Here is a 26,783-nt window from a genome sequence, read left to right as displayed (position 1 = left end):
TACTGGAGGACTCTATTTCCAATTGCCCTTGCAAGCTAATAAAGGTTGTTCAATGTCCATTTGGGGGGGAGGGGGGATCCAGATAATAGGTTTATAACATAGGCCTGTGGGATAAATGAGCAAACAACGAAAGTAGAGAAATATGAATCGCCAGAACCCCTGGGCTACTGGAACCACACGCAAACCACTTCTGGGGGATCACATGGTCACGCGCTTCCGGGGCCTAAGCTGGGGAAGGAGCCTGTGGCCTGCTGCCAGGTGGGGAAGCAAGTCTCCATTCTCCACCAGAGTCCACACCCTGGCGACCAGCTTCTCATGGCAGCAGCTAGCACCATGTGGGGATCCTGAGCTCTGAGTCCAGCTCCACCACTCATCCCGCCCCAACCCTCCAGCCAGGGCTCACCCCAGGAAGACGATGGTAAAGTCCAGCACATTCCAGCCGCTGCGCAGATAGGCGTCCGGGTGAAACAGGAAGCCATAGGCTATGATCTTCATGGCGGCTTCAATGGAGTAGACGATGAGGAAGAAGTACTCCAGCTTTTCCTGAGGGAGGAAATGGGGTCACGCCTCTCCACTGTGCACTCTCTGTACCCCTCACTCCATCCTTGTTCTGCCCTTCCGCCACTCAGCAGTCCTCAGCAGTCCTGTCAGGGCATTGCCTTGTGCTGTTCTTTAAACCCCATGCAGGCTACCTCGTTACCACCCACCCTCTCTTACCTCTAGGTGGCTTTGGGCAATTCTTTATTTTTATCTTTCCCTCTTTCTCATAATGCCTCCATACCCAGAATATGAACTCCAGGAGGCAGGGGAGGGAAGGGAACTTCTGTCCATTTATTCCCCCATTACCTCTTGGGTCTGGAGCAACACAAATACATTGATGATCTGGAAGACCACGTTCCTTGGGGGGATTCGGGTCTGGGCTCCTTTCTCTTATCTCCCTTCAGTGGACTGCTAGGAAATGGGGGTGGACCTCTCTGCACCCTAGATGGTCCTCCTTTGCTGCTTAGGGTCTTGCCCTCTAACTTCTATTCCTGCCACACTAGCTGCCTCACACTATTTTTCTACAGGCAACCCCCAATAGGCAGGACAGTCTGAATGTGGGGTCCACTGTGGATGTGGGAGGTCTGACTCCATTTTAGCCTCCCTCACCCTGTGGAAGGCCCTGCTGACTCTGCCAGGCTTTGCTCCTGGAGCCTGATCGGCTGGGTCACTCTTTGCCTGGCCAGGTCACCCTTCCCCTTCCCTGGGCCCAGACAAGAGCTATTTCTAACTGGCAAAGCAGGTCTTTCTGCCAGGTCTCCATGCTGAAACTGCTCTCCTTGCAGCTATCTGAATCCCGGCTTTGGTGGCTTCCAAGAGCTGTGGTCTCCCAGGCCTCCCCACACAAGCCTGGCCACCCCGTGGGGTATCAAGCCAGTCTGTTGCTGGATCGGATGTAGCTCTGGACAACCCCAAGGTGATTTGACTGGTGCTCCATAGAACTGTGCAACCAGGCGCTCTGTGCCCACCGTTCAGCCCCCTGTCACTGCCAGCCACCGGTGCCCACTCCTGGGACAGGCAGGACCTTTCCTGAGCCGCCCTCCATCAGCTCACTGTGGCGGTCTAACTCACAGTACGATCACCGGACACAAAGCTAGACCAGAGAGCTGCTAGATCAGAGAGCTGGCCCCCCAGTGATGTGGAAGACGGAGGTATTTTTACTTCCAAGTGGGTAGATGCGGATGGCAAAGGAGGGGAAGAGATCTCTAACGGCTGACTATATGGATGTGGCCCCCCCAAACCTTCAAACTAGTGATTCAGAGAATTTTCCCGAAAGCCTAATTCTCCTGAGGTATTTGTGAACTAGACCAATTCGCCACCTCTACAGGTTTGCAATCCCAAAGCTTTCTTCTAGAAATAGCTTGGGGCTGGGAGTTTGGCCTAGTGGTAGAGTGCTTGCCTAGCATACATGAAGACCTGGGTTCAATTCCTCAGTACCACATACATAGAAAAAAAAAAGCCAGAAGTGGTGCTGTGGCTCCATTTTGCTAAGGGACCTGTTGCTAGGGTCCAGGCTAGTGTCAGATGGTGATGGTGGCCAGGAAGCCCGTCCACGCAAGGGAACTACCGGGGAAGGTCAGGACACCCTTCCCATGCGCCAGTGCGATGGGAGTTTCTCTAGGGAGTCTTTCGGGGAGTCTTCAGGGACAGAGGTAAGGGAGAAAAAGGAAGTAAAATCAGCATTTAAAATTCCAGGTTGCTGTAATGCCAAATTGAGGGAGAAGGCAGGTTGAGGGAAGGAAAAAGTGGACCCAGAATAGTTGCTGAGCTCACAGGCGGGGCAGCAGGCCACACACCAGAGAACTGCTTCCACCTGCTACTGTCTGTCGGGCCACTGGTGGACTCTGAGCAAATTTGTCATGGGCTGTGGCCTCTGGTGGGACCACCTGTGTTCCATAGCCCATTGGCTATAAGGCCTAGCTGTGTGCACTAACCCTAGGGGCTTGGGGTGATAACCCCCTGTCTTTGGAATTCTGCGTGTGTGAATAGCAGGCTCCTTGCCTGAGCAGACACAACCCGGGAGATGCCCATTCTTGTGCTGCATCCTCAATGTCATACCACCCTGGCTCCAAGGCCTTGCAAGCCTAGGCTCAATTTTGCACCAAGGAACAAGGGTGTTCCTTCCATAGGTATTTATTAATGAATGCTCCGAACTGGGTCCCTGGGCAAGACCTGGCTATCAGTCACCAGCCTTCTCAGAGTACCCAGCTTCCGTCAGCACCCCTCAAGGGCACTGTCAACAGGGGTGGGAGGCAGTAGGGGCATGATGTAAGAATTCACCCTGGCTGCTGGGTGCCAGTGGCTCACTTCTGTAATCCTGGCTACAGGAGGCTGGGATCTGAGGATTATGGTTCAAAGCCAGCCTTGGCAGGAAAGTCCGTACCCTTATCTCCAATTAACCACTTAAAAATGAACACAGTAGTGGCACCGTGGCTCAAAGTGGCAGAGCACTAGCCTTGAGCAAAAGAGTTCAGGGACAGTGCCCAGGCCCCAAGTTCAAGCCCCATAACTGACCCCCCCCCAAAAAAAGATGGAAATGGAGCTATGACAGTGTAGGCACTGGCACATTGTCCACATTGGCTCCGGTGCCACCCTGGCTTTCTTTCCCTAGTGTTCAATCACCCAGTGCCTTTACCACCCCTTCACTGGTCCCTCTCTATACTGACCTAGTCTTTTCCCGGTCACCTGGTCTGCCATGGGGCAACTTGCATGTTGTCTCTGGATAAGAAACCCTTATAGATGGCCCTTGCTGACCTTGACCTCTCTGGCTCACCACTGGCCTGCTGGTCGCTTGCCTATGAGGTAGAATGACTTTCAGATTCCATACAATCCAGAAGTTGTGCCTTCACTTGCGCCAACTCCTCCCCACCCCCTCACCACACTCAGGCTGTCTGCCTGAGGTCCTGAGGCCTACCACCCATGAAGACCTCTCCTCTCACACAACTGTTGTGACCCTTGCAGGAAGAATTTACTTATGTGTTCCCTGCCATCTCCTGCACCCTGGGCCACCCTCCCCTGCCTTGAGATGACCCTATCCTCCTCTGTGTATTCTAGCTGTGGTCTCAAGGTTTTCCTGCCTCACGAATGAATGAGAGGGAACATCTCTCCATGCGTAATAGTACTTAAGTAGAGAGTCAGGGTCCCCTGTAAGAGGGCTCTCAGAGTTGATGCTGGAGGCAGGTAGAGCAGTGCCCTCCAGGGCACCCCCCCAGAGGTGCAGACTTCTGCCTATACTCAGCTGAAACGACTCTGGGTTCTAGGTTCTGCACTGGCTTTCCCACTGCCAGCAATTCTGTTCCCTGGAGAGATCCATGGCTCACGGTCTTCTTTCTTTCTAACCCCAACTCAATGGCTATCTTTCCCTGAGATCATCCCAATCATTCCTTCCCTGAGAGCTAGCTCCTTACTTTATTTATTACTTACTTATTTTAGCAGACATCGAGGTTTAGTTTGCTATCTAAATTCATCTGTGTACAGTAAGCCCAGCTTATTTGCAGATTTATTAATCATGGTTTTGACTCAGAGCAGGCATGTAGGGAACTAGAACAATGAAACCAGTTGAAATTGTTCTAAGAAAGGGGGAGTGGGGAAAAATAAAAGGGAGAGGTGAGATGAGGAACAGTGCCAGAGAGGATGGGGTTAAATGGAGTACACTATTACATGCGTGGGAATGTCACAATGAACCCCTCCCTTGTACAACCACTCTGTGCTAATAAAAGGTCTTTGAAATTTACTATTACTGGAGGAAAAATAAGGGAGAACGATGAAAGGGGGTGACACGAAACAAGATGTATTGTACTCAGAACTTGACTTACAGAATTGCAGCCTCTGTACAACTACTTATTAATAGAAGAATAACATGCCTATTATTACTTCAAATTAGAATAATAAGTAGAGTAATATTTTAAGAAGATACTTGAGACAAGGGTGTTAGTATAAAAATTTAAAAAGAATAACTCTAATAGGGGCTGGTGGCTCAGCTACTCAGGAGGCTGAGATCTGAGGATTACAGTTTGAAGCTAGCCCAGACAGGACAGTCTGGGAGATTCTTATCCCTAAATAATCACCCAAAACACCAGTAGTATTGCTCTGACTCAAAGTGGTAGAGCTCTATCCTTGAGCAAAAACGCTCAGAGACAGTGCTCAGGCCCTGAGTTCAAGCCTCACGGTTAACAAACAACAACAAAAACTCATTAACAGAAAACAACTGAAAGCAATGTTAAAAACTAGGTCTGAGGCAAGACTCAAATGTGCTTCCTAGCAAGGGTAAGGTCCTGAGTTCAAACCCCAAAATGTCAAAAGCAAGAATTTTAGTTCCCATGTACACATTACACACTCGGTAAATTCAGAGACGTTCTCTGTCTCCTGTTATCATCAGTCGTGTTTTTAAATCAATCTTTGTGTGATCTGTTGAATATTTTCTTGCCCTTTATGTTGTAAAAATGCCTCTCAAAAAGCAAATGATGCCCAGAAAGCTAGGTAAAATAAATGCACTTAATTTAAGTGATGAAGTGAACTCTGTGTGTGTGTGTGTGTGTGTGTGTGTGTGTGTGTGTGTGTGTGTGTGTGTGTGCTGTTACTGGGACTTGAATTTATGGCCTGGACACTGTCCTTTAGCTTTTTCCTTTAAGACTGGTACTCTACCACTTGAGCCACAGCTCCGCTTCCACCTTTTTGGTTGTTAATTGTGAGTAGTTATGATTATAGACATGAGACCCAGTCAAACATTGTAGATTTGTTGAAAGGCATGTCTTCAGTAGAAGTTGGGTAGCATTATGGGAAAAAAGAATCACAAAGTATTGAAGACAAAGTACAAGCAATAAGTTCTAGTCCCCTTCCCCCACCCTCCTTGCTGAGTCCTGGGGCTTGAACTCAGGGCCTGGGCACTGTCCCTAAGCTTCTTTTGCTCAAGGTTAGCACTTTACGACTTGAGCCACGGCGCCACTTCTGGCTTTTTCTGTGTATATGGTACGGAAGAATTAAACCCAGGGCTTCATGCATGCTAGGTAAGCACTCTACCAGGAGGGCACATTCCTAGCTTTAATGTGCACATTTAGAGTGTGAAGCAGCATTTTGGTGACAGTAGATAGCTTCCTCCATGTGGCTTCAAAATAAGAACCCATGAAATGTGCCTGTGGGTAAATCTGGGTAATTCCCCTGGACTGAATTCTGCTTCTGGGACTCTCATGGGTTTTCCTCAATGGTGGTGTCCTTGGAACTGTCCACCCAAATCTGCTGCATTTACACTGTCTCCCCTGATCTGAATCAAAGTCTATGAGCGCAGGAAGTTTCTTTGGTCTCTGTGCGTCACCTGCATCTGGCACAGCAGATGCTGCAACACACTGAATGGCGGGTGTCAGAGCATACCTGCCACGGGGCAGAGCTGTGACCACCACTCTGAGATAAGAGTGCCATAAGCATTGCAGGGGTATTTGGGAAATCTTACCAATTCACAGCCATTTCCAAGCACATGGATGGCCTGTGGACATACCTAGGTTTGTCAGACCCTCGTGGTGTTAGCTGGGTGCTGGTGGCTCACACTTATAATCCTAATTACTCAGGAAGTTAAGATCTGAGGATCACAGTTCAAAGCCAGTCTTGGCAGGAAAACCCTTGAGACTCTTACCTCCATGTGACCACTAAAAAGTCAAAACGGAGCTGTGGCTCAAGTGTTGAAGTGTTAGCCTTGAGTGAAAAAGCTAAGGGACAATGCACAGATCTAAGCCCCAGTAACAGGAACAAAGCAGACAACCAACTGCATTCTCCTGACAGGCTGTCATCTAAACGCTCCAAGAACACAACTAATGACCTGGCTTGTCATAGGCATTGAGAATTGTTTGCTTATGAACAACAGGAAGTGATGACCTCTGCTAAGACAGAATCCAAAGGCTGGCACAGCCCTGAGGTCTCCATTTCTGAGACACTCGACCTCAACCTCAGATAGCAGAGCCGGGAAGATGGTGATTGTTCCCAGCCTCTTGCTCCTCTGAGCTTCACATGGCCTGCCCTGACTCCTGAGCTCAGAGGAGGACCAGGAGCCTCCCGAGTGTGGGATGAGAGCGCTGTGGCCACACCCTACAAGGCCTTTCACCACCTTCCCGCTCCTTCCACTGTTGCCTCCAATGATCAACCAGTCCCAGCTGACCATTCTCCCATTCCAGCATGCATTGGGCTTCATGGGACATGGTGGACACTGGCAGGCACACCCTGAAACGGAACTGTCCAGCACAGACTCTGTCTGGTCCCCTGGGGCAGCTGTCTGGACCCCTCTTGCCCTAACATCTGTGCTCCAAGCCAATAGCCTGGGTTCCCATCTCCTGGACCACCCGTGTCCCTGTTGGAGAGCTGTGGGATCTACAGAGCCTCACAGAAAAAGTTAAACAGGCTGCTGTGGCAACCCAGAGGCTGCAGGGGAGAGGCTACCTCACATCCAGCCACTGCATCCAGCTTGATGTCCTTTCCTTTCCTTTCTGGCCAGACATGTCACCTTCAGGGACACACACAACCCCTGTTAGTGGGGGAGGTGCTATACTAGCTCTCTGAGGCACACTGGCTTTAGAGAGGCAAAGGGGGTTTGGCTAATCCTGGCTAGAAGCCAGGTTTGGGGAGGACAAGGAATGGAAGTCAGGATTAAGGAATGAAAATGACAAAGAATTGGCTTGGGTGTCCCCACTGATCCCTGCCCAGGCCTCCCTGCAGCCATTCTGGCAGACTGGACAGGCACAGCCACTCACAGACACTTTTGCCACAGTGTTGACTACTTGCTGTCGGGTCTCCTGCCTTTCTTTCTCCTTCAGGTGGACAGCCCCCCCCTCTCTCTCTGCCTCCTGCGAGGCCGGGGTAGTCTCTATTTTTTTGTTTCTTTCTTTTTATTTTTGTCAGTCCTGGGGCTTGAACTCAGGGTCTGAGCGCTGTCCTTTTCTCAAGGCTAGCACTCTGCCACTTGAGCCACAGCACCACTTCTGGCTTTTCTAGGTATGTGGTACTGAGGAATCAAACCCGGGTCTTTGTGCATGCTAGGCAAGCACTCTACCACTAGACCAAACTCCCAGTCCAAGTTTTTTGTTTCTTAAGTCTGAGATTCAACTGGAATGAGAAGTCTTCAGGTTGTAGCAAATGGGTTGTAGCCCAAAGACAAGGCAGGACCTGTGACCCCAGTAAAGCAGGGAGCAGTCTTGCCACGGCTCCTGGCCTAATAGGGTGAAGATGTGACCTTAGCTCTGTCTGAGGCACTGCCCAGGGCAGGCAGGTGACAGCAGTTATCAAGAACAGCTGTCATCCAGGCTCCCTGCACCCCAGGGAGGGGGGCATGGGCTCAGAATCCAAGTGAAGCATGGTCTTGAGGAAAGGGGCTGTTCTTGCGACCTTTGGGAATGGACTAAGATTTGGTTCTGATGGGCATTCTCCCCATTTCACAGAGGAGGAAAATGAGGCCTAGAGGGGGAAGACAGGTGCCAGAGGCTAGGGTGCCCAGCCACAGTGGCACACCCAGGTCCGCAGTGCGCCAAGCTGATGTGCTGCAGTCCTAGTCACCCTAGCCTTGGGGAGTCCAGGCCTGGCCCCTGCCGGCCCCTCCGCCTCCACGTTTGGAAAATGACCTGTTGAGGAGTGAGCAAACTGGCTATATTTAGCCCCATGAACCCTCGCCCAAATGGACACCATTCAAATGGGGTCTGTCTTTTCACCCAGCCTCCTGGGTGGGGGCCTTGGCTCCCCTCTTCTCTCCTCTACATAGGAGAACCCAGACCCTTTGGGTGGGTGGGAGTGAGTAGACATGTCAGCTGTCTGGATAGAGTGACAGGGCTGAGAGTCACAGGCGGGGAGGAGAGCAAAGCACTCAAGCTAGCAGCCATGGAACAGCATTGTCTTGCATAATGACAGCTAAGCCGTTCTAAGTACCACTCCCATGCCAGACCTTATGCTAGCTGCATGTGCACACTGCACCCTCACCAGAACTCTGTGGGGAAACTTCATCCGACAGATGAGGAAACGCAGAGAGGCTGAACAGTGTCTCCAGATCACACAGATACCCACCCCACACATCCACAAGATGAACGCGATAGTCTGGTTCCCGACTCCATGTCGGGAAAGGGTGAAAGAAATGCCTAGGACATCTCAGATCCTCCCAACAGCCCTACCCTGGCTCTGCCGTGGTCCCCGCATGACTAGATGTAGTGTGGCTTTGACGATGAACAGGGAAAGGAATGAACTTTTTCTGTACCATTGCCATGTGCCAGGCCTGACCCGTGGTCACTGTGTGCAGGATCTGATGGTCCCCAAATAGGGGGCTGTGGTTCCCTGATCACTCACAAGGCCAGAGAGTTTTGAAATGGCCAACAAAGGTGTACAATGGCGGGAAATTTTGTCCCCATAATTTACCCAAAAAATTACACAGCAAACTAGGCACTGGTGGCTCATGCCTGTAATCCTAGCTACTCAAGAGGCTGAGATCTGAAGATCAAGGTTCAAAGTCAGTCCAGAAAGGAAAATCCATGAGACTCTTATCTGTAATTAAATGGTAGTACTAGCTTTGAGGAAAACAACCACCACAACAACTAAGAAACAGTGCCCAGGCCCTGAGTTCAAGCTTCAATATGGCACACACCACAAACCCACAAAGTGCCCCCTCCCATACACAAAGCTGCATGGCATGGCCCAGTGCCCAAGGGTTCTTCACTGCAGTGGGCATACCATATCCATTGCCCTCATGATGAGAATATGGGGGGATGCTAAGTGCCCCAAAAAGGAATCGAAGGGCCGCTGTGATGGGGAGAAGCCAGGCAGGCTCCCTGGTAGGGGAGCGGGGAGGAATGCTGGATTCTCATTTTATCTGGCAGCCTCTTGTGGAGAGCCATCAGGCCCGTGTCTGGTGGTACAGGCTCTCACCCCTCTGTGCCCTGCAGGCCTTGGAATTCTGACAGCCAGGCCAGAGCTGGGGTCCTCCCGAAGGCCCAGCCTTCCCAGATGTCGTGGTAGATGGGCTGCAGGCCACAGGCGTTGGCCGGCACATTCCGAACCCTATAAAAAGATAAATACCCCGGCTGCCAGAGACTTAGGCTCCAGCTTGCGGAGGACGCTGAGCAGCAACCTGAACCCCAGGAATGTGACTGTGCCCTGAGACGCCCCGTGAGGACTCGGGGGGCAGCGGCTGCTCCGGAGCTGAGAAGAGTCAAGGGAGCCCATCTCATGTGGCCCCACACAGCAGCAGGCCATGTCCCCTTGATGGGTCTGGAGAAAAGTCCAGAACGTGAACACAGGGTAAAGGGAGAGTGCTGTATCTTTGTAATTCCATAATAGGACATTTTGCAGGCGTCCTGGCCAAGGATTACTTAACTGTCTAGAGCAGAGCTTCTCTTGCTGAGCCTGAGTGGACACTGGGCCAAATAATTCTGGTTCTTTTCTTTTCTTTCTTTCTTTCTTTCTTTCTTTCTTTCTTTCTTTCTTTCTTTCTTTTTCTTATCTTTTCTTTTCTTTTCTTTTTCTCTTTCTCTTTCCTTCCTTCCTTCTTCCCCTCTTCTCTTTTTCTGTACAGTTCTGGGGTTTGAACTCAGGGCCTGAATGCTCTGAGCTTTTGTGCTCAAGGCTAGCACTATACCACTTGAACCCAGCTCTACTTCCAAGGCCAGCTAATGCTGCATTGGGTGAGGGGCTGTCCAGTGTATGGCAGGACTGTCACAGGTTCCTGGCTCTACCTACAAGATGCTAGAGCATAATCTCCACCGCTACGATTCCAGGCACTGCTAAGTGTTCGTTGATAGGCAAAAGTCCCCTGTCTACCCCTGCCCTGTAAACTGGCAGATGTACCTTGAACTCTCCTTTTTTGGGTTTTGTAGAGATGGCTTCAGCTTGCCACAAAGACTACTCCTAACGGTATTTAGGGTTCATGGCGTGTCACCTGGCCATGCATGTGGGTTCATCATTCTGTCTCCACTGTCACATGACTTCTCCTCCTCCACTTCTCTGGACCAGAGAACTGCCTGCCCTTTCTCTTCCAAGTTGCATTGACAATCATTTCTCCTGTATTTAATTTAACTGATTCCATTCCCCCCCCCTTTTTTTTTGGTGTTGTATGTGTATGTGACAATACTAGAGCTTGAACTCGGGGCCTAGGCACGGCCACTGAGCATTTGTTGCTCAAGGCTGGCACTCTACCACTTGAGCCCACAGCTCCACTTCTGGCTTTTTGCTGATTATTTGGAGATAAGAATCTCACAAACCTTTCTGTCCAGGCTGTCTTTGAACTTGGACCCTCCCATCTGAGCCTCCTGAGCAAGCTAGGATTACCTGTGAGCCACCACCAGCTCCCAACTTACGGTTTCCCATTTTGAAAAGTCATGCTTTGATACTAGATGCTTTGAGGATGGGAGATAATTGAGCGACGAAACCCCATTTCTATTCTGTATTCCTAATTAGTATCTAATTATTTCTGCTGATTTGTGTAGAGTTCCCAGCGATGGCCAAGGCTGGGATGCCAGTGTTCCCAAAGGATCTCATCTAATTTAATCAGGAAGTATCCCAGCATTAGATAGCCCCTAGACTTGGGAAGCAGGCCGGGTGTGAGAGCCTGGGGTGGGCTGGGAGTCAGGCCTTGGGTCCTGGGCCTAGCTTCCACCTGTACTTGGTGTCGCACTGCCCTTCCCAGGACAGCACAGGCTCCATTCCCTCCTCCTACAGTCAGAAACAAAGTCTGACTTGGGCCTTCCTGTGGCCTCCTCCCCTGGCCTCCACTGCCCTGGCTTCACTCTTGGGCCCTGGGGCTACTGCTTGTTAAAGCAATATCATCAGCAGCTTGGTACCCACTCTGAATCCAGATGCCATCCTTGCTTTCCTCTTCCTTCTGTCATGCTCCATTCCCATCCCCACATTTAGCCACCACATCATCCTTGGCCCAACTCCTAAGCATCTCATCACTGCCCTCCTACCCTCTGTGTCCAGTGCCTTTATTCCAGTTCCTGTCAGGATGGCTCTGGAGCCTCCTGTCCTGTCCCTGTCCCTGTCCCTGTCTCATTCCCATCCCAGATCCACATTGTGCCTCACTGCTAGCCCTTGCCCATGTGGCTCTCCCACCCAGGACCCTCTTCCTGCCTGGCTTTGGCAACAAGCAGATCTTTTCCCTTCCCTCAGGACCCACTGCACCACTGGGGGTGGGCAGTGCAAATGAAAATGGCCCCTTTCTTCTAGAAGTAGAAATCAGGGCTGGTAAAGGTACTAGAGAAGGCTTTTTTGCTATCTTCACAGTCTCCTCCTCAGCCTGTCAAGGCATGGTTTAATTGCCAAATGAGTGTTCCTAGGCATGGGAGGCTCTCAAGGATACCTGTGGAGTAAGAGCTGACCATCTGTGAAGTGAGAGTAGACCCCCACGACACCTGCTTCCAACCCCCTCCCTACCACCTGGCCAGAGAGCACAGGCATCTCCCTCAACACCCCCCTCCCCACCCTGGCCTGCCATGACAACCCACCATGGACAGGCAAAACCCAGGGGCCTGAGAACCTCCATTCCCAAAGACACTGAGCCCCTGGGGGAGGCTGGGCCTTGGAGAATGTTTTGCATGAATCATAGCATGGCTAGCTCAGAGTGAAGACAGCCACAGCCATGCCTTTCCCTGAGATGGAAGGTTCATATGGCACCAACTTTGAGAGGGAAAGTCAAACATGAGTGCAAGACCATGAGTTCAAGCCCCGGTACTGGCCCCAGAACAAAACAAAGGCTTCATATGCCAACCCCATCATCCCTTATTCCTATACTGAGGTCCCTGCCAGGGGTCTGAGACAGGAGAGGGTGAGGAAGGGGCAACAGGTGAGAGCCAAGTCTCTAAGCTTGCAGTTGGTGTGACATCATCCCAATGGACTTTGCTTAAAATATAAATTCACACATAAAATTACTTAAAATTTCAATACCAAGACCAGAGCATTGAACCTAAAGCCTGGACCCAGCATGGGTCACATGCAACATCTGGCCCTGCCCCACCTCCTTTAGATGGCAGCTTAACATCCACTCCCTCTGGAAACTTCTTGGCCTGAACTGGTTTAGCTTCTCCTTCGTGGCTCCAATATCCCCAAGCTCGCCCGCCACCACTTCATCTTAACTACCTACACAAGCCCTTTAATTATAATCGTTTATTTAATTGATTCACTTAATTAAGCTGTCTTAGTAAATTCTTTTGTATTAGCATATTAGTACAAGGGGGTTCCTTGTGACATTTACACACACACACACACACACACACACACACACACACACAATAAAGCCTGCTCCAGTTCTCCCCCTCCAATTGTAGCAGAAGGTTTCATCACAGTGATTCATATGTGCATATATTATAATTTAGTCACATTTTTCTCTCTCCCCCTCTCAGTGAGTTTCTTTATGTCATTATTACTATGAATAATATTTTCATATTATTCATCCTCCATCACACTCTTTCCCTCTTCCCTGTCCTCACTGTCTTCATGAATTCATTTGCCAATCCAGAGCACGGAAAATCCTTGACTCCTGCCAGCATTGGCCACAGTGACCCTGTCACCTCCTGCCCTGCCCGGAACTCACTTTTCCACTCACAGAAAGCCATACAGACAGAAGTCCAGCTTCTACCCAGCTCAAGACAAATCGTCATGGAAACCAGCATGAAGATATGACAGAGAAAAACAACCATTGTTTCTACCATCTCACCCCTGTAGTTTTAGGGCAGGGAAACAACCTGCAGAAATGAGCACTCCTCTGTCCTGGAATGTGTTGTTTCCGTGAAGGTAGGAATCAAACCCAAGGCCTCAAGGCATGTAAGACAAGTGCATTACCACTGAGCCACATCCCCAACCCACTGTCTCTAGAAGGCCTTCCTCCAGACAGTCCATGCTGTCCTGGCCTCGGTGACCGAGCTAGTAGAGATCCAGGTATGAGACCCTAGTGTAAGATGACTTTTGGGCAAGGTGTCAAAACTCCAAACCTCAGCTTGCCTGACTTTTAAATGGGTCTAACAATGTTACTTATGCCACAGGGGTAGTTATAGGGGGATTCAATAATACAGTAATTACACTTTTTAGGCACAGAGTCTATCAGTTAAAAAGCACTTTACTAAAGAGCATTATTATGAACTATTAAGCACAATAATTTTGTTATCAGCTAGCTATTGGGTAGGTAAGTTCCTTTACCTCCCTGGGCTTTGGTTTTCTGCTGTTTAAAGCAGGTGAAGCCAGGCAGACACCCTCAGCTCACACCTAGGAGATCCAGAGGACTGAGATTCAAAGCCAGCCAGGGGAGAAAATCTACACGATTGCACCTTCAAAATAACCAGCACCAAGGCCAGGCTAGAGGCATGGCATAAGCAGTAGAACACCACCTGAGCAAGCAACCTGAAGTTCAAACTCTGGTACTGCAATCTGCTGAGGTGCAAAGGTGAGGAGGGACCGGCCAAGTCTTGTAAATCGCTTGTAGCTCTGGTACCGGCTCGTTCCATGCTGGTGTTCATGGTGAAGCAGGAGGGAGAGGTGGCAGTGGTATGGCATTACCAATCTCTAAAACACATTCCTTCTGCAGATTTCCACCGTGGGATGAAGGAAATTAGCACTCAACCTTGTTCACTGTTGACCTTACTGGAGCTCAGTTTCCCCATCTGTCGAGACTTCTTTGTAGGGGCTGGAAGGCCTTTCTATAGTCCTTCCTATAGGGTGCTTGGCACAGTGGCTGGACACAGGGAGTACTGGCTCTATGCTAAGTACAGAGTGAGCAGGCTTGCCCCTGACAGAGCCACTCTGCAGGGCGTGATGTCTGGCTGTGTATCCTTTAGGACCTGGGCATTGCCCAGCACAACAGAGCCTTAGAGGATCTATCTTACCAGGCCGAGGTTCAGCGCGTTGTTGTCATCTTCAGGCATTGGCAGGTACACAGCCAGGGCCACACAATTGGCAAAAATGGTGAGCAAGACGATGGTCTCGAAGGGTCTGGTGCTGGAGTTAAGGAGAGCCCTTGGCTGAACTGTGAGGTGTGTGAGGTGCATAGTAGGGTTGAGGGGAATTGCAGGCTGGCCTGGATTGTAACCTCAGTCCTGGTGGGCGTGGGGGAGGCGGGGAGGACACACACGGGGGTGTTCTTCTTCCTCAGTGCCTACCCGCCTATCCCAAGGAATTGTGGCTTTTGGAGACTCTGGCCGTGAGACGAGCCAGGCAGGCAGGGCTCACCTTGAGAAGTGCCAGCGTGGAGCGGAGGGGGATTTACACTAAACATTCCCAACAAGGGACCAGGAAAAAGGGATGACGGGGAGGAGAGGCACGGGCTGAATTTTCAGAACACTGTGGGCACGCTGGGGGTACAGTCTTGCACCCCTCTTCATCCTCAGCACTTCCAGACAGCAAGCACGTGGGAGGGTCGAGGGGGAGAAGTAGAGGGGACAGAGGAGACCTTGCCTGCGGTCTGGGGAAGCGGTGTGCTATGCAGATGGAGAGGGTGGGGAATTCCTTTCCTTCTCAATAGCCTCCCATGGAAAGGAGAAAAGAAGACCACAGGCAGAGGTCTGAGGGGAGACAGCTCTGTGCAGCAAAGGATGGAGAAAAGGGGAAAAGCCATCAGCAAACTTGCTGTGACAGCAAGGGAGGGGCGAGGCCAGGAGCTGACCTCCACTCCACACTTGCCATGTGCTCTCCAGTCTCCCCAGTCCTCCCATTATCCCTCATTTTCCTTCTCTTCCAGGAACAACTGGCAAGAGCCCACGCTTCCACAGCCCTGTAGAAATATTTCAAATATTCTTGCCTCTCTCTCAGACACAAGCCTCCCTCCTCATCTTTCTGAACCTCCTTCCTCCTTTCCCCCCCCAAGTAACCCAGATATTTTCAGCATTCTTCCTCCCAGAGCTGTGCAAACACAGCCATAGAGCTATAAGAGCCCGATTTGCTCACCGATGGCCTGGAGCCATGGCGAGCTGGCCTGCCCTCCTCCAGTGGCTCCTCCTCGCCCGCCCGCTTCCTCACGGCTGGAACTGGCCTCCAGGAGAAGCCAGCATTTCCTCCACTGTCACTCATCACTCTCACCCTGGCCATCAGGGGGAGATGTTTCTCAAAAGGGCCACTGCTTCACTCCACCAGATATCCCACAGTAAGGCATTGTTTCCAAACCCCAAGCGGTACCTCTAGCCCTGCCATGGTGAGGACACAGGCCCCACGAACGCAGGCCCCTCCTGCGGACTGTCCATAGTCTCTCTGGCTCTTGTCCACATCCCAGGAAGCCCTCCACCTCCCAGTGTCACTGGTGTCACGGAAGCTTCCATTCTTCCCAGTGGCTCATGCTGCTCTGAAGCAGTGTACCCCATCCCCAAGACCCCAATCACACTGACTCTTGAAGTCTGAGCCCTCCTCTCCCTTCCCCCCAGGCTGGGTCCTGAAGGATACTTCCATTCCACGATGCTGATGCAGGCCTTCCTCAGGGGGTGCTGGAGGGTCAGGCAGAACAGGGCACGGGGTGGCCTTGGCAGGAGCTCGGGCACAGGTTTCTTGGGCTGCTTCTTCTTCAGACCCTCATCTTGGGGTGAGGCCAACTCCATGGCTTCCCTGGCAACCATGGATCTTTCCTCTCCCCCACCCCGCTGCCTTCACCTCCCCGTCTGTCCCCAATGCCCCTGCCTTGGGGACTGGGCTTGGCTGAGCCTGTCCTGCTGAGGTGGCCAGGCGGGGTGGGGGCGGGGCCTGAGGATTATGGTCCCTGCTCCCAGTGAGTAAAATTAGCTTCCACTCCCCTCCACAGCCTGGCCTGGGCTCCCAAGGCCAGACAGCTGTCACTCCTTCCAGCCCAGCCATGCCACCCCAATCTGTCCCACAGAAGGGCTGGGGGGAGGGGAGGCTACACACCCAGGCCTGAGATGGGGCAGGGGCAGGAAAGAAGGTTTCTAGGGGAGCAAGAAGTTGGGGAAGGCAGCCTATGGCAGGAAGCCTCAAAGTTTAGGCTGTTCCTTTCCATGGAGTTTATTTTCCCCGCCCCTAACAGATGATTGACAGGGTCTTGGAGGAGGTGGGGGATAGCCTAGGTCAGTCCATCTCTTCTTCCTTCCATCCCAGCACTGCAGGGATCTGGTTGAGCTTCCTCCTGCCCCTCCCCAGGCCCACAAACATGGAACCCCTCCTCACTGGGGTAGGGGGTCCAGGCATCCCTGGCATAGCCTCTCCCCTCACTGTGAAGTGACCCTGCAACTTTGTGTTTTTCTTCCTTACCTTCTTCCACCCCTAAGTGTGCAGGGCCTGTGGGCTTTCTCTAGGACTCAAGCTCCTCCCAGTGTCCCCCTCCCACCTGGGGAAGGCCTACGTTTTCCATGAGTGTTAACAGAATGCATGAATGAAAGATGCTTCCCATGTGTAGATATGGAGGACACACAAAGCTCTAGGAAGCACAAGACCCAACAATACTTTTACTTAATCTTTTGTGAAAATACACAGCAAATGGACTTCAGGGGCCTGTAAGGCTTAAGGTTAAAAAGAAATGTAAGCCAGACATTGATGGCTCATGCCTATAATCCTGGCTACTCAGGAAGTTGAATCTGTGGACAGCAATTCAAAGCTAGTGGGGAAAGACAGTCCATGAGACTCTTAACTAGCAAAAAGACAGAAGTGGAGCCGTGGCTCAAGTGGTAGAGCACTAGCCTTGAGCAAAAAAGCTGAGAGACAGGAGACAGCGCCTAGGGCCTGAGTTCAAGCCCCAGGACCATCATACACACACAGGCTTAGCGGGAGACACTGGAGGGAAATACACACACACACACACACACACACACACCCCTAGCTGGAGAGACTGGAGGGAAATACACACACACACACACACACACACACACACACACACCCCTAGCCAGGCAGTGGCTCAGGCTTAGCTGGAGAGACTGGGAGGAAATCAGACCAGAGAAAATGCTCGGAAGACTCCATTTTAGCCAAGTGTTGCCGCACCAGGAAGCACAGAAGGACCAAAGCCCAGGCCTGCCAGGCTGAGCTCTAGATCCATCCTCAAACATAATCAATGCATAAAGGGGCTGGGGCGTGGCTCAAGTGATAGAGTATGCGCTGAACTGTGACACCCTGAGTTCAATCCCCAGTACAAAAAAAATAAAATAAAATAAAATAAAAAGGCAGTCCTCACCTACCTGGGGAAAATCTAAGGAGGCCACGTGGGGTGGGGGTCAGGGAGTGGGGTACTCAAGAAAAGCAGCAGTCTGCCCTCAGGCCTCCCCAACCTGAGGTCGCTAGTCTTTGAGTCCATGTCATTCTGGATCCACTGCGTCTGGCCTCGGGGGGGTGTGTGAGGGGGGGACAAGGGCTGCATCGACCCGGATGAGGACAGAGCAGAGTCAGCAGGGTTGGGCTGGGCTTTCCGGCTTTCCCCAGCGCAGGGCTGGGGCAGGGCGGGACCCAGGCGGCAGATCTGGGCTGTGGGTTGCCCCTGGCTGCGCCCCGGGTCGGTCCCTCGGGTCTGGGCCGCAGGCAGGCGTCCGTCCGTCGGCCCTCCGCGGGGTCTGGGGTCTAACCCGCAGCCTGCAAGCTGCCGGCGTGAGCGGGGAGGGGCGCTCCACCCCCCGAGTCCTCCCTCCGCCCCCGGGGGTCCTCAAGCTCCGACTCCAAGGAAGGGGAGGAGCCGCTGGCGGAGGCCGGGTCGGGCCCGGGGGCGCCGTCGGGGGCGGCGCCGAGCAGCCCCTGCAGGTGCTTGATGTAGCGGATGGCGGCGCGCAGCGTCTCCACCTTGCTGAGCCGCTTGTCGGCCAGCGCGCCGGGCAGGTGGCCGCGGAGGCGCGCGTAGCCCGCGTTCACGCACTTCACGCGCTGCCGCTCGCGCTCGTTGCGCTTCTGGATGAAGGCGGGCTCGAAGGGGCAGTCGTAGGCCCCGAGGGCGCCGGGGAAGGGCACGCACGGGAACACCCCCGCGTAGGGGTCGTAGAACGGGGGGTCGGCGGGACCCGGGTACAGCAGGAAGGGCACGGCGCCCGGGGGCGCAGGCCCGGGAGGCGGCCCCGCGGGCGGCCCCGCCGGCGTCCGCTCCACCCGCGCTCGGCAGAAGCGATGGCTCATGGCCGGACCCGCGGCAGACCTCGCCCTACGGGGCCCCGCGGGCGCCTGCGCGGCCTCGGCGGCGGGGACGGCTCTGGGGCGCCAAGACGGGCTAAGGGCTCGCTCGTGCCTGTTGGGGTGACTTCTGGAGGTTCACGAATGCCAAGCATAGTCCCAGAGCCTCGGGACAGGGCTCCCGGGGGCCTCGCCTCCCTCCTCCCCACCTAGGGGCCGCGCCCCGAGCCTCCTCCAGCAGCCCAGCCGGCCCGGACACTCGCCGGGAGCCTCCGCGCCCCGGCCTCCATGGGTTCTTTCGGCCCTTGGTATCCTCGGGCTGTCTGGGGGTCACACTGATGGCTGCTGTCCAGAGGGTGCGGCCCCAGCCGAGGGGTGGGGATGGGACCCTGTCTGAAAAAGAGAGAGAGAAAATCCTGGTGAGGAAAGGCCTCCACTCACCCTCAGAGGCCGTGGGAGCAACACACAGTGAGGTGGAGAGGCTTTTGGAGAAGCTTGGGCCTGCTTCAAAGCTTGAGCTCCAGCCTTACCGGGTGACCAACTTGAATTGGGGTGTTTCTGCATGGAGAAGGTCGAAAACGCCCTTTACAGGAGATTATAAACTGATAAAATTCAAATGAGAAAAAAAAAACACACAAAACAAACATCCCTAAACATTTCCTTTCCTGCCCTGGCTGACAACGTGCCCAGTTATCACGGCTCCCCCTCCCCACATGAGATCAAGTATAAAAATGTCCACTGGCGCCCTGTCCTTGGAGAAGGGGGCTCATTCTCATCACTGACAGCTTCTTGGGCTGTACCTCCAAACCAGGCTTTAAAAGTACTTAACGAGGTAGCAGCAACCCAACGTCTCACCTTCATTGAAGGACACGCATCTTCTTGCTAGTGCCTGTACTAGGATTTGAAGTCAGGGACTCGTGCTCACACGTGGCCTCGTCACACTTAAGGCTAGTGCTCTGTTACTTGGACCACACTTCTGTTTCTGGCTTTTGCTTGTTAATTGGAGATAAGAATCTCAGGACTTTCCTGTCCCAATTGGCTTCAAATCCCAGCCCTCAGATCTCAGCCTTCTGAGTACTTAGGATTGCAGGTGTGAGCCACCAGCCCTTGGGTGGAAAATGTTTCTTCCATTGCAATGGCAGTCACTCATCTTGCGCCTACACAAGGGGTCCAGAATAACCCCCCTCACTTCCATCCTGACTTTCTCCTTTGTGTACTTCATAGAGCTGTCTTTTATTCCAGAACTCATTCTAGCCCCTGGCATGTAATAGATGCTCCACAAATCCTTGTTGAATTATGGAGAGAGAAGATTAGGCAGAAAGCTGGGCTTGTCAGGGTGGGGCTTAATTACATGTAACCTTTCCCAGATTTGGGGAAGCTGTTATTTCAGAAATAATTGGTCTGTGTTGAGCCTAAGTGCCGCCAAGCCTCCTTACCTATGGTTAACAGATCCCAGTTAAGTGCCGTTTCTTCTAGGAAGCCTCTCTGATCCTGCGACCCCCCCTTGTGTGTGTACCCACGGTGTCCCTAAATGCCACTTTTGTACACTACACGCCACACCACCCTATTATTATCCCCTGTTATCCTCTGCCCCGTGGAAGAGGCTCAGGTTGAGTGAGAGAGTGAGTGAGTGAGCAGGGTTGTGTCCTATGTGAATGAGGGGACCTTGTGAGGCCTTGGACAGAAATCGGTATCAGCTCCTGCTTTCCAGTGTCTCCCAACCTTGGTCCTTTTCAGCAGGCCCTGAACTTGCCCCAGCTGGCCTTGTCCTCCAAACCATGGACAACAACAAAATATGGACCAAGACAAGCGTGGAGTCTGGCTCTTCCTCTCAAAGAGCAAGTGAGACCTGGGGACCAATCCTTATGTTCCTTTCCTACCCAGCAGCAGCTCAAGCCTCCCTATTGCTTTAAAAGAGAAGGTTCTAGAACATAAACCTTTAGCTCCACCAGGTCAGTCTCCTCTGATACCATTACCGACTCCTACCCTGGTGGGTACTGATTTTGATCCTGGGTTCTGTGTCCAGCTCTCACTTTCGCCACACCTCCATGTACAGCAAACACTCAAACCCAGCTCACTGTCCCTATTGAGTTTGCATGTCCCCCATCTGGGTGGTCAGAGCCAGGCTCTCCTGCCTTCACTCCCAGTGTGCACAGAGGGCAGAGCTGGGCCTTGTCTTTTGCAGGTGCTCCAGGCCCCTCACTCAAGGTATATCCACTGTGATCCCCGTCTAGGCATAGTTGATTTAACTGTTCAAGTTTGATCTGAGAGTGGTCAGACAATTCTAATCAATTCAAGTTAATTTCTGCTCCTTGATTTAATATTCAGAGCCCTTTTACTTTTGAATATATAGCTCCTATACATTTGTCCAAAAAGTATTCAAGAAAGTGACTCACACAAGAAACCTCGCTGTGGAGTGTGTGTGTGTGTGTGTGTGTGTGTGTGTGTGTGTGTGTGCGCGCGCGCGCACGTGCGCAGGTTCTAGGGCTTGAACTCAGGGCCTGGGTTCTGACCCTGATTGACCTTCTTTTGCTCAAGGCTAGTGCTCTACCACTTGGGCCACAGCTCTGCTTCCAGTTTTTTCTGAGTAGTTTGTTGGAGCTAAGAGTCTCCGAGACTTTCTGGCCCAGGCTGATTTTGAACTGTGATTCTCGGCTCTCAGCCTCCTAAGTAGCTACAGGCATAAGCCACCAGTGCTCCTCCAGCCAGCGGACTTTCATGGCTAGAACGGATCACCTTGCCAAGGAGTACAGGTGAGGACCCGTCTACCAACAGCGAGCCACAATCTTCTCTACCCCACGCCCAGAGGCTGGGTGACACATGCTAGCCCGACTGTTAAGGCATGATACCTATTAAGTAATTTACCCAGGCCCTTCCAGGTGCAGGAACACTTCCAGGTCCTGAAATGGAGCAGTCAACAACAAATACTGTAGTGAAATAACAATAATCATGGCTATAGCTTATGGTTTAGGATAGGTCAGACATTGTGTCAGATGCTGGGTGTGAATGATCTCACTGGACTATCACCCCATTCTTGTGAGGTAGCGAAGACCGCCCTGGGTAAAGGGGGAGAAACTAGAGATGCACAAAGGTTAAAATCCCATAGTTAGTAATCATGAACTAAAACGCCAGTCAACCGTACCCAACTTCCCATGCACTCTAGTATTTCTCTTAGTGGCTTTTGATCAGGAGATGGAAGGCTCACAAGGCTGACATTGACCTAGCAAAGGAATCTTATTCAGTTATGAGGTCTATTGCAGGAATGTCCTGTTACAGACTAACATTATAGTGCTGGCATCTAGCTTTTGCTCTGGCAAGATCATCTTGGTCGTCCTTGGGAGGGCGTTCTTTCTGGGGCAGCCTGTGGAGTTCTGTTGCTGGAGAGATGCCTGAGTCCAGCACCAGGGGCTAATCCTTGATGAGGGAGGAGGCCTGGACAGGACCTGCCAGTAGCAGAGAGAACTTGCTCATGAGCTCAGGTCACACAATACAGGAGCTGGGAATGGTGGGAGACCAACAATCAATAGCGCCACAGTGTGGTGAGTACCAGAAGTGCAAGTAGTAGATGAGTAGAATTCCAGGTCCTGCCCCTCCCTTGTGGGTGTGGAAGTTAAAACTCCCTTTCAACCTGAGAACTATGAGTTGAGGGTCTTTTGGAAATTTCCGCATAAGAGAAGACCCTTAAGGGAGAGCTAAGTGTTCTCCTCAGCATCTACAAATTATATCCTTGAGGATACACACAGGGCAGCTTGGATAAATGCTTGCTGTGAATCCTTTGGCAATACAGACAGATGAGAATTTAGAACAGGATCAATCTGTGTGACAATACAACCTTGCCTTCTAGCTAACTTTTCTCACTACCATCATGAGAGCTGCAGCTATTGCGGTGGATGGAAATCAGCTAATATGTTTCTTCCAACAGGGAACAAGCCTCTGCAAAAGACTGCTCTACCCCCAGTACCAGGACTTCAACTCAGTGGCTTCTTGCTCATTGGCTTCTTTGCTCTACCATTTGAGCCACACCTCCATTCCAGCTTTTTGTTTTGCTGATTAATTGAACATTATGCATTAGGACTCTTCTCCCATTCCTCTGCTTCCAGGTGCAGTGGTCTCAGAAACCTTTCCCTGGAGTGCTCAGGAGAAATGTAGCCTGCATTCCCCTCCCGGTGATCCACAGGGCACATGAGCCTCCAGAGGGCCTGAGGGGCCCAGTGGTAGACAGCCTGTTTCTATTGCACCCAGAAATTCCAAATGCACTTCTGAATACTTCTTTTTTTTATTTTAAGATTCCTAAGCCAACTAACCTCAAATAGACTAACCTTTCAGGAAATTCTACCTTAAAATCTATAGAACAAATATTAATAAAATAAATAAAGGAGCTAAGCACCAATGGCTCACATCTATAATCCTAGCTACTCAGAAGGCAGAGATCTGAGGATGGTGAGCTGAAAGTCAGCCAGGCAGGAAAGCCCATGAAACTCTCATCTCTAATTAACCACCAGAAAATTGGAAGTCGTGCTGTGGCTCAAAGTGGTAGAGTGCTAGCCTTGAGCTGAGGAGCGCAGGGACAGCACCCAGGCCCAGAGTTCAATCCCCAGGACTGGCAAAACAAACAAACACAAATGGGGTGTGTGTGTCTATGTCCTAATCTCCCTTGGGGATTGATCATTAAGCCTATAACTATTTCTATGGCAACTTTTCCACTCCTGCCGTATTCATATTCATATGCATAAGCAGCATCTGATAAAACATTCAACAAAGCTGTCCTTTCAGAACGTTGATTCAGCCATGGTTTTTATGTCCATGGGACCAGGCTAGGGAGAAGGGCAGCCACGGCCAGGGCCCAGGAGCCTGCGTGTACCGTGTGTTAGAAAATGATAGGCCACCCTCAGGGTGGACACTGGATGTTGTGGCTGCGGTCAGCCTGGCCTGACCTCAGCCTGCAGGAGGCCAGAGCTCTGCAAGCACCCAGGCCCTGCTCCACCTTCACACAGCCCCAGGTGCCACCCCCCCACCGCCCTGTCTCAGGGTTTGGAGCCTCTGGCTGCTCTGAGCCCTCAGCCACGTTTTCATGTTTGAAGAGCTCCAAGAAGAGCCACAGGGTGGAGAAAGACAAGCAGGCATGTCCCAGGGGCCTCCGGGGGTTCTGCTTTGTTTGGTGGACGGCTTCTTTAAGGCACGTATTCCTCGCACCTGTGAGGAGATGGGGACCATGGTTTCCACGGACAGAAAAGAACCCGAGGCTCAGAGAGGTTGAGAGAGTTGTTCCGTGTCACACTGCTCTGTCCCACTCCACTCCTTGCTTATTTACTTTGCAGTGTTAGGGACAGAACCCAAGTCTTGCACATGCTAGGCACGTGTTCTACCACTGAGCTGCGTCCCCACGTCTTGGTTTTTGTGACAAGTTTTGCTCTGTAGCCCAGGTTGCTCTCCTCCTGCCTCAGCCTTCCAAGCGCTGGGATTACAAGTGAGCAGCACCAAGCCCAACCCACTCACTGCTTGAAATGACAGGCATGCATGCTCTGTCTCTGTCTCTCTGTCTCTGTCTCTCTGTCTCTGTCTGTCTGTCTGTCTGTCTGTCTGTCTGTCTGTCTCTCTCTCTCTCTCACACACACACACACACACACACACACACACACACACACACACACACACACACACAGAATCATTAATTCCCATCAACTGTCCCGCTCCGAGGAACCGGGAACACTCTTTGGAACTAGGTGAGTCTTTCTGAGCCCAGAAGACGCACTAAGTCTAAGATTCCTTAGAATGGATTCATCCCCTAAGGGACCCCGGTAGCCCTACTTCACCTTTGAGCCAGCATCCACAAACAGGAAAAAGAGGCCATGGTCAGGATGGCTGGAAGCTTGTCCCTAAGCCTCCAGGGAGTGGAAGCAACTCTTACAAGACAAAACTGCTCCTTCCCAGGTCTGCCAGAGGAGCCCTGGGCTGCAGCAAGTGGGTGGTGGATGGAAAGGAAAAGGCGGGGCTCAGGGACAGTTTGATCAGGGCCTGGGGGTTCCTGATCTCCCAATAGAGCTGCCCCCTACTGCCCTCCGATACCCATCACCCCATTGCTATTCTGGGCCCTGCCTGCACTGGGGAGGCGGCCCCAGTGGATGTGGGTCACCAAGGGGACACAGATAAAAAAATCACCTGGTGAACTTGGAAGCAAGGTGGGGGCGGCAAAGAGGAGTTGGCAGTTCTGTGGGAGAAATCAGCTTCCACCCAGGAAATCGAGCTGAGCTGGTACGACTCTGGAGGCAACTAGACGGCCTGGGGGCTGGGCCACCGTTAGGCTAGGGAACCAGAGAGCCAGGGGTGGGGTAGGGTGCCAGGGATGCTGCCCCAAGGGCACTGCCACCTGGCCTTCCATCCCCTGAGCTGCTCACGTCAACCCCGCTGTCTCCTCCCTGAGCCTCCCACCCCAGGCCCCAGTGCTAAGTAGGGAGCCATACCCTGGGGTCCCTGTTTTGACAGCCCAGGGCAGACAGGAAAGGGGATTAATTCATCTCTCTCCAGTACTGGGGTTTAAATCTTGCTTTCACGTTCTCACTTAGCTCTTTTGCTCAAAGCTGGCACTCTACCAACTTGAGCCAGGCCTCCACTTCTGGCTTTTTGCCAGTTAGTTGGAGATGGGTCTCACTGACTTTTTTACCCAGGGCTGTCCTCAGACATCGTCCCCAGATCTTAGCCTTGAGTAGCTAGGTGAGCAAGTCGAAGCTCCGGGGCCTGGCTCGCTCCCTAATGTTTAGAACCTTCCCAGAATGAAGGTTTGAGGTTTCCCAAGGAAGATGGCTCCATGAACCCTCCTGGAAGCTGGTGGACAGAGCCAGGGCCTGAGAGGAGCTGCCGCATGCGGTGAAGGACTGGCCGGGCTGGGCAGTGGCACAGGTCTCACCGAGCTCTTCAGCTCCTGAGGTGGCCTGGGCTGGACATGTGGCCAGTTCCTCTGGTAGGTGTGGAGGTCCGGACACCCCTCTGCTCCCTCAGGCTGTGGCTGCGCCCTCCCTCTGCTCTGGGCCACCAGTTCTGCTTCTCTTCTTTCCCTGCTGTGTGGTGGTGCAGGGGGATTCGGGAAGCTGGGTGTGGCCTGGCGCCCTGACTTCTAAGCCTGGGGCCCTGGAACTAGACTCTTGCTCGTCCTCTTGCAGGGCAGGGGGGCTGGCAACCTGGCCTCGTGGGCTGGGGCTGCAGAGATGAAGGCTCTGCGGGCTCCCTGACAGCTTCTCAGTGCTCAGGAGAAGCTACTGCCATCGGTGTGAATAGCCACCGGGGTCCTGCCCTGGCCGGCCCCACGCTAATGCCCCCAGAGGCTCATAACAAGAGCCACCATCATCAAGCCTTGTCTCCTCGCAGAGAGAGACAGAGACAGAGACAGACATAGACACAGAGAGACACAGAGAGGCAGAGATAGAGACAAAGAGACAGACAGAGTCAGAGACAAAGACAGAGACAGCCAGAAACAGAGACAGAGACAGACAAGTGGACAGAGACAGAGAGACAGAGACACAGAGATAGTCAGAAGCACAGAGACCGACAGAGACAGAGACAGAGGGCCAGACAGAGAAAGAGAGACGAGAGAGAGTGTGCCACAGCTGTGTACGGCACTCTCTCACCTGGGCCTGCAGCACTAGCTGCCCGGCCGCCCCTCCCACACCCCCAGGTCAGCACGCAGCCCAGCCACACACACCTGGTTTCTCTCCATCAGCCTCTGCCTTCTGCCCTCTGAGACTGGGTTCTCCGGGTGTTTCCTCTTCCAGCCCCCTTACTTTCTCCCTCCCCCTCCTTCTCCTCCTTCCCTTCCTCCTCCTCCTCCCCCTCCTAATCTGGGACCCTGTTTCTGCCTTGTCTGTGGAGCCTGCCTGGCTCTGTCCTGCCCTCTCTTGTTACTATTCTTGCTCTTTCTCCTCCAAGCCCTAAAGCCTTTGCGTGCCCATCCTCCACTGGGCACACTGGGCTTGAGGTCCCTCTCCATGTCCCCTTGCCCTGCCCACATTTGTATCTTGCTCCCTCAAGGACAAGGAGTTTCTGGGGGCAGCGTAGTGCCGTGCACCTCTGCATCCCGCAGGGCCCAGCTCCGAGCGCTGCAGTGGAGGGGTCTCAGGTAGTAATCTAAGAAGAGGGCAGTTCAGGGACCAGGCACGCGTGCTTCCTGTGTGTCCCCTTCTAGGTAACTTTAATCCCATTTACAGATGGGGAAACTGAGTCTATGGGAG

At 52.5% G+C, this 26,783-nt stretch overlaps 2 protein-coding genes across 2 annotated transcripts in view; both read right to left on the bottom strand.

The window, feature by feature from the left end:
• Window positions 1-16,067, bottom strand: part of Cacna1s (calcium voltage-gated channel subunit alpha1 S) — a 70,137-nt gene extending 54,070 nt beyond the window's left edge. The window contains exons 1-3 of the mRNA XM_090339955.1: window positions 15,916-16,067; window positions 14,370-14,475; window positions 404-543 (exon numbers count right to left, since the gene is read on the bottom strand). Of these exons, the coding sequence (XP_090196081.1) occupies window positions 404-543; window positions 14,370-14,475; window positions 15,916-16,067 (398 nt within the window). The remainder of the gene's footprint in view (window positions 1-403; window positions 544-14,369; window positions 14,476-15,915) is intronic.
• A 1,957-nt stretch (window positions 16,068-18,024) lies between these two features.
• Window positions 18,025-18,567, bottom strand: Ascl5 (achaete-scute family bHLH transcription factor 5). Its single transcript, XM_090341642.1, has one exon. The coding sequence runs from the start codon at window positions 18,565-18,567 to the stop codon at window positions 18,025-18,027; it is 543 nt and encodes a 180-aa protein (XP_090197768.1).
• Between the last annotated feature and the right edge of the window lie 8,216 nt (window positions 18,568-26,783).

This window comes from Megascapheus bottae, chromosome 10 (assembly GCF_031878675.1).
Source record: "Megascapheus bottae isolate mThoBot1 chromosome 10, mThoBot2.hap1, whole genome shotgun sequence".
Taxonomy (NCBI): domain Eukaryota; kingdom Metazoa; phylum Chordata; class Mammalia; order Rodentia; family Geomyidae; genus Megascapheus; species Megascapheus bottae.
This window is presented reverse-complemented; position numbering and strand designations above follow the sequence as displayed.

What these genes read in the sequence shown, in the direction of transcription:
- Ascl5 (XM_090341642.1), bottom strand. Translation starts at nt 18,567, where the DNA reads ATGAGCCATCGCTTCTGCCGAGCGCGGGTGGAGCGGACGCCGGCGGGG.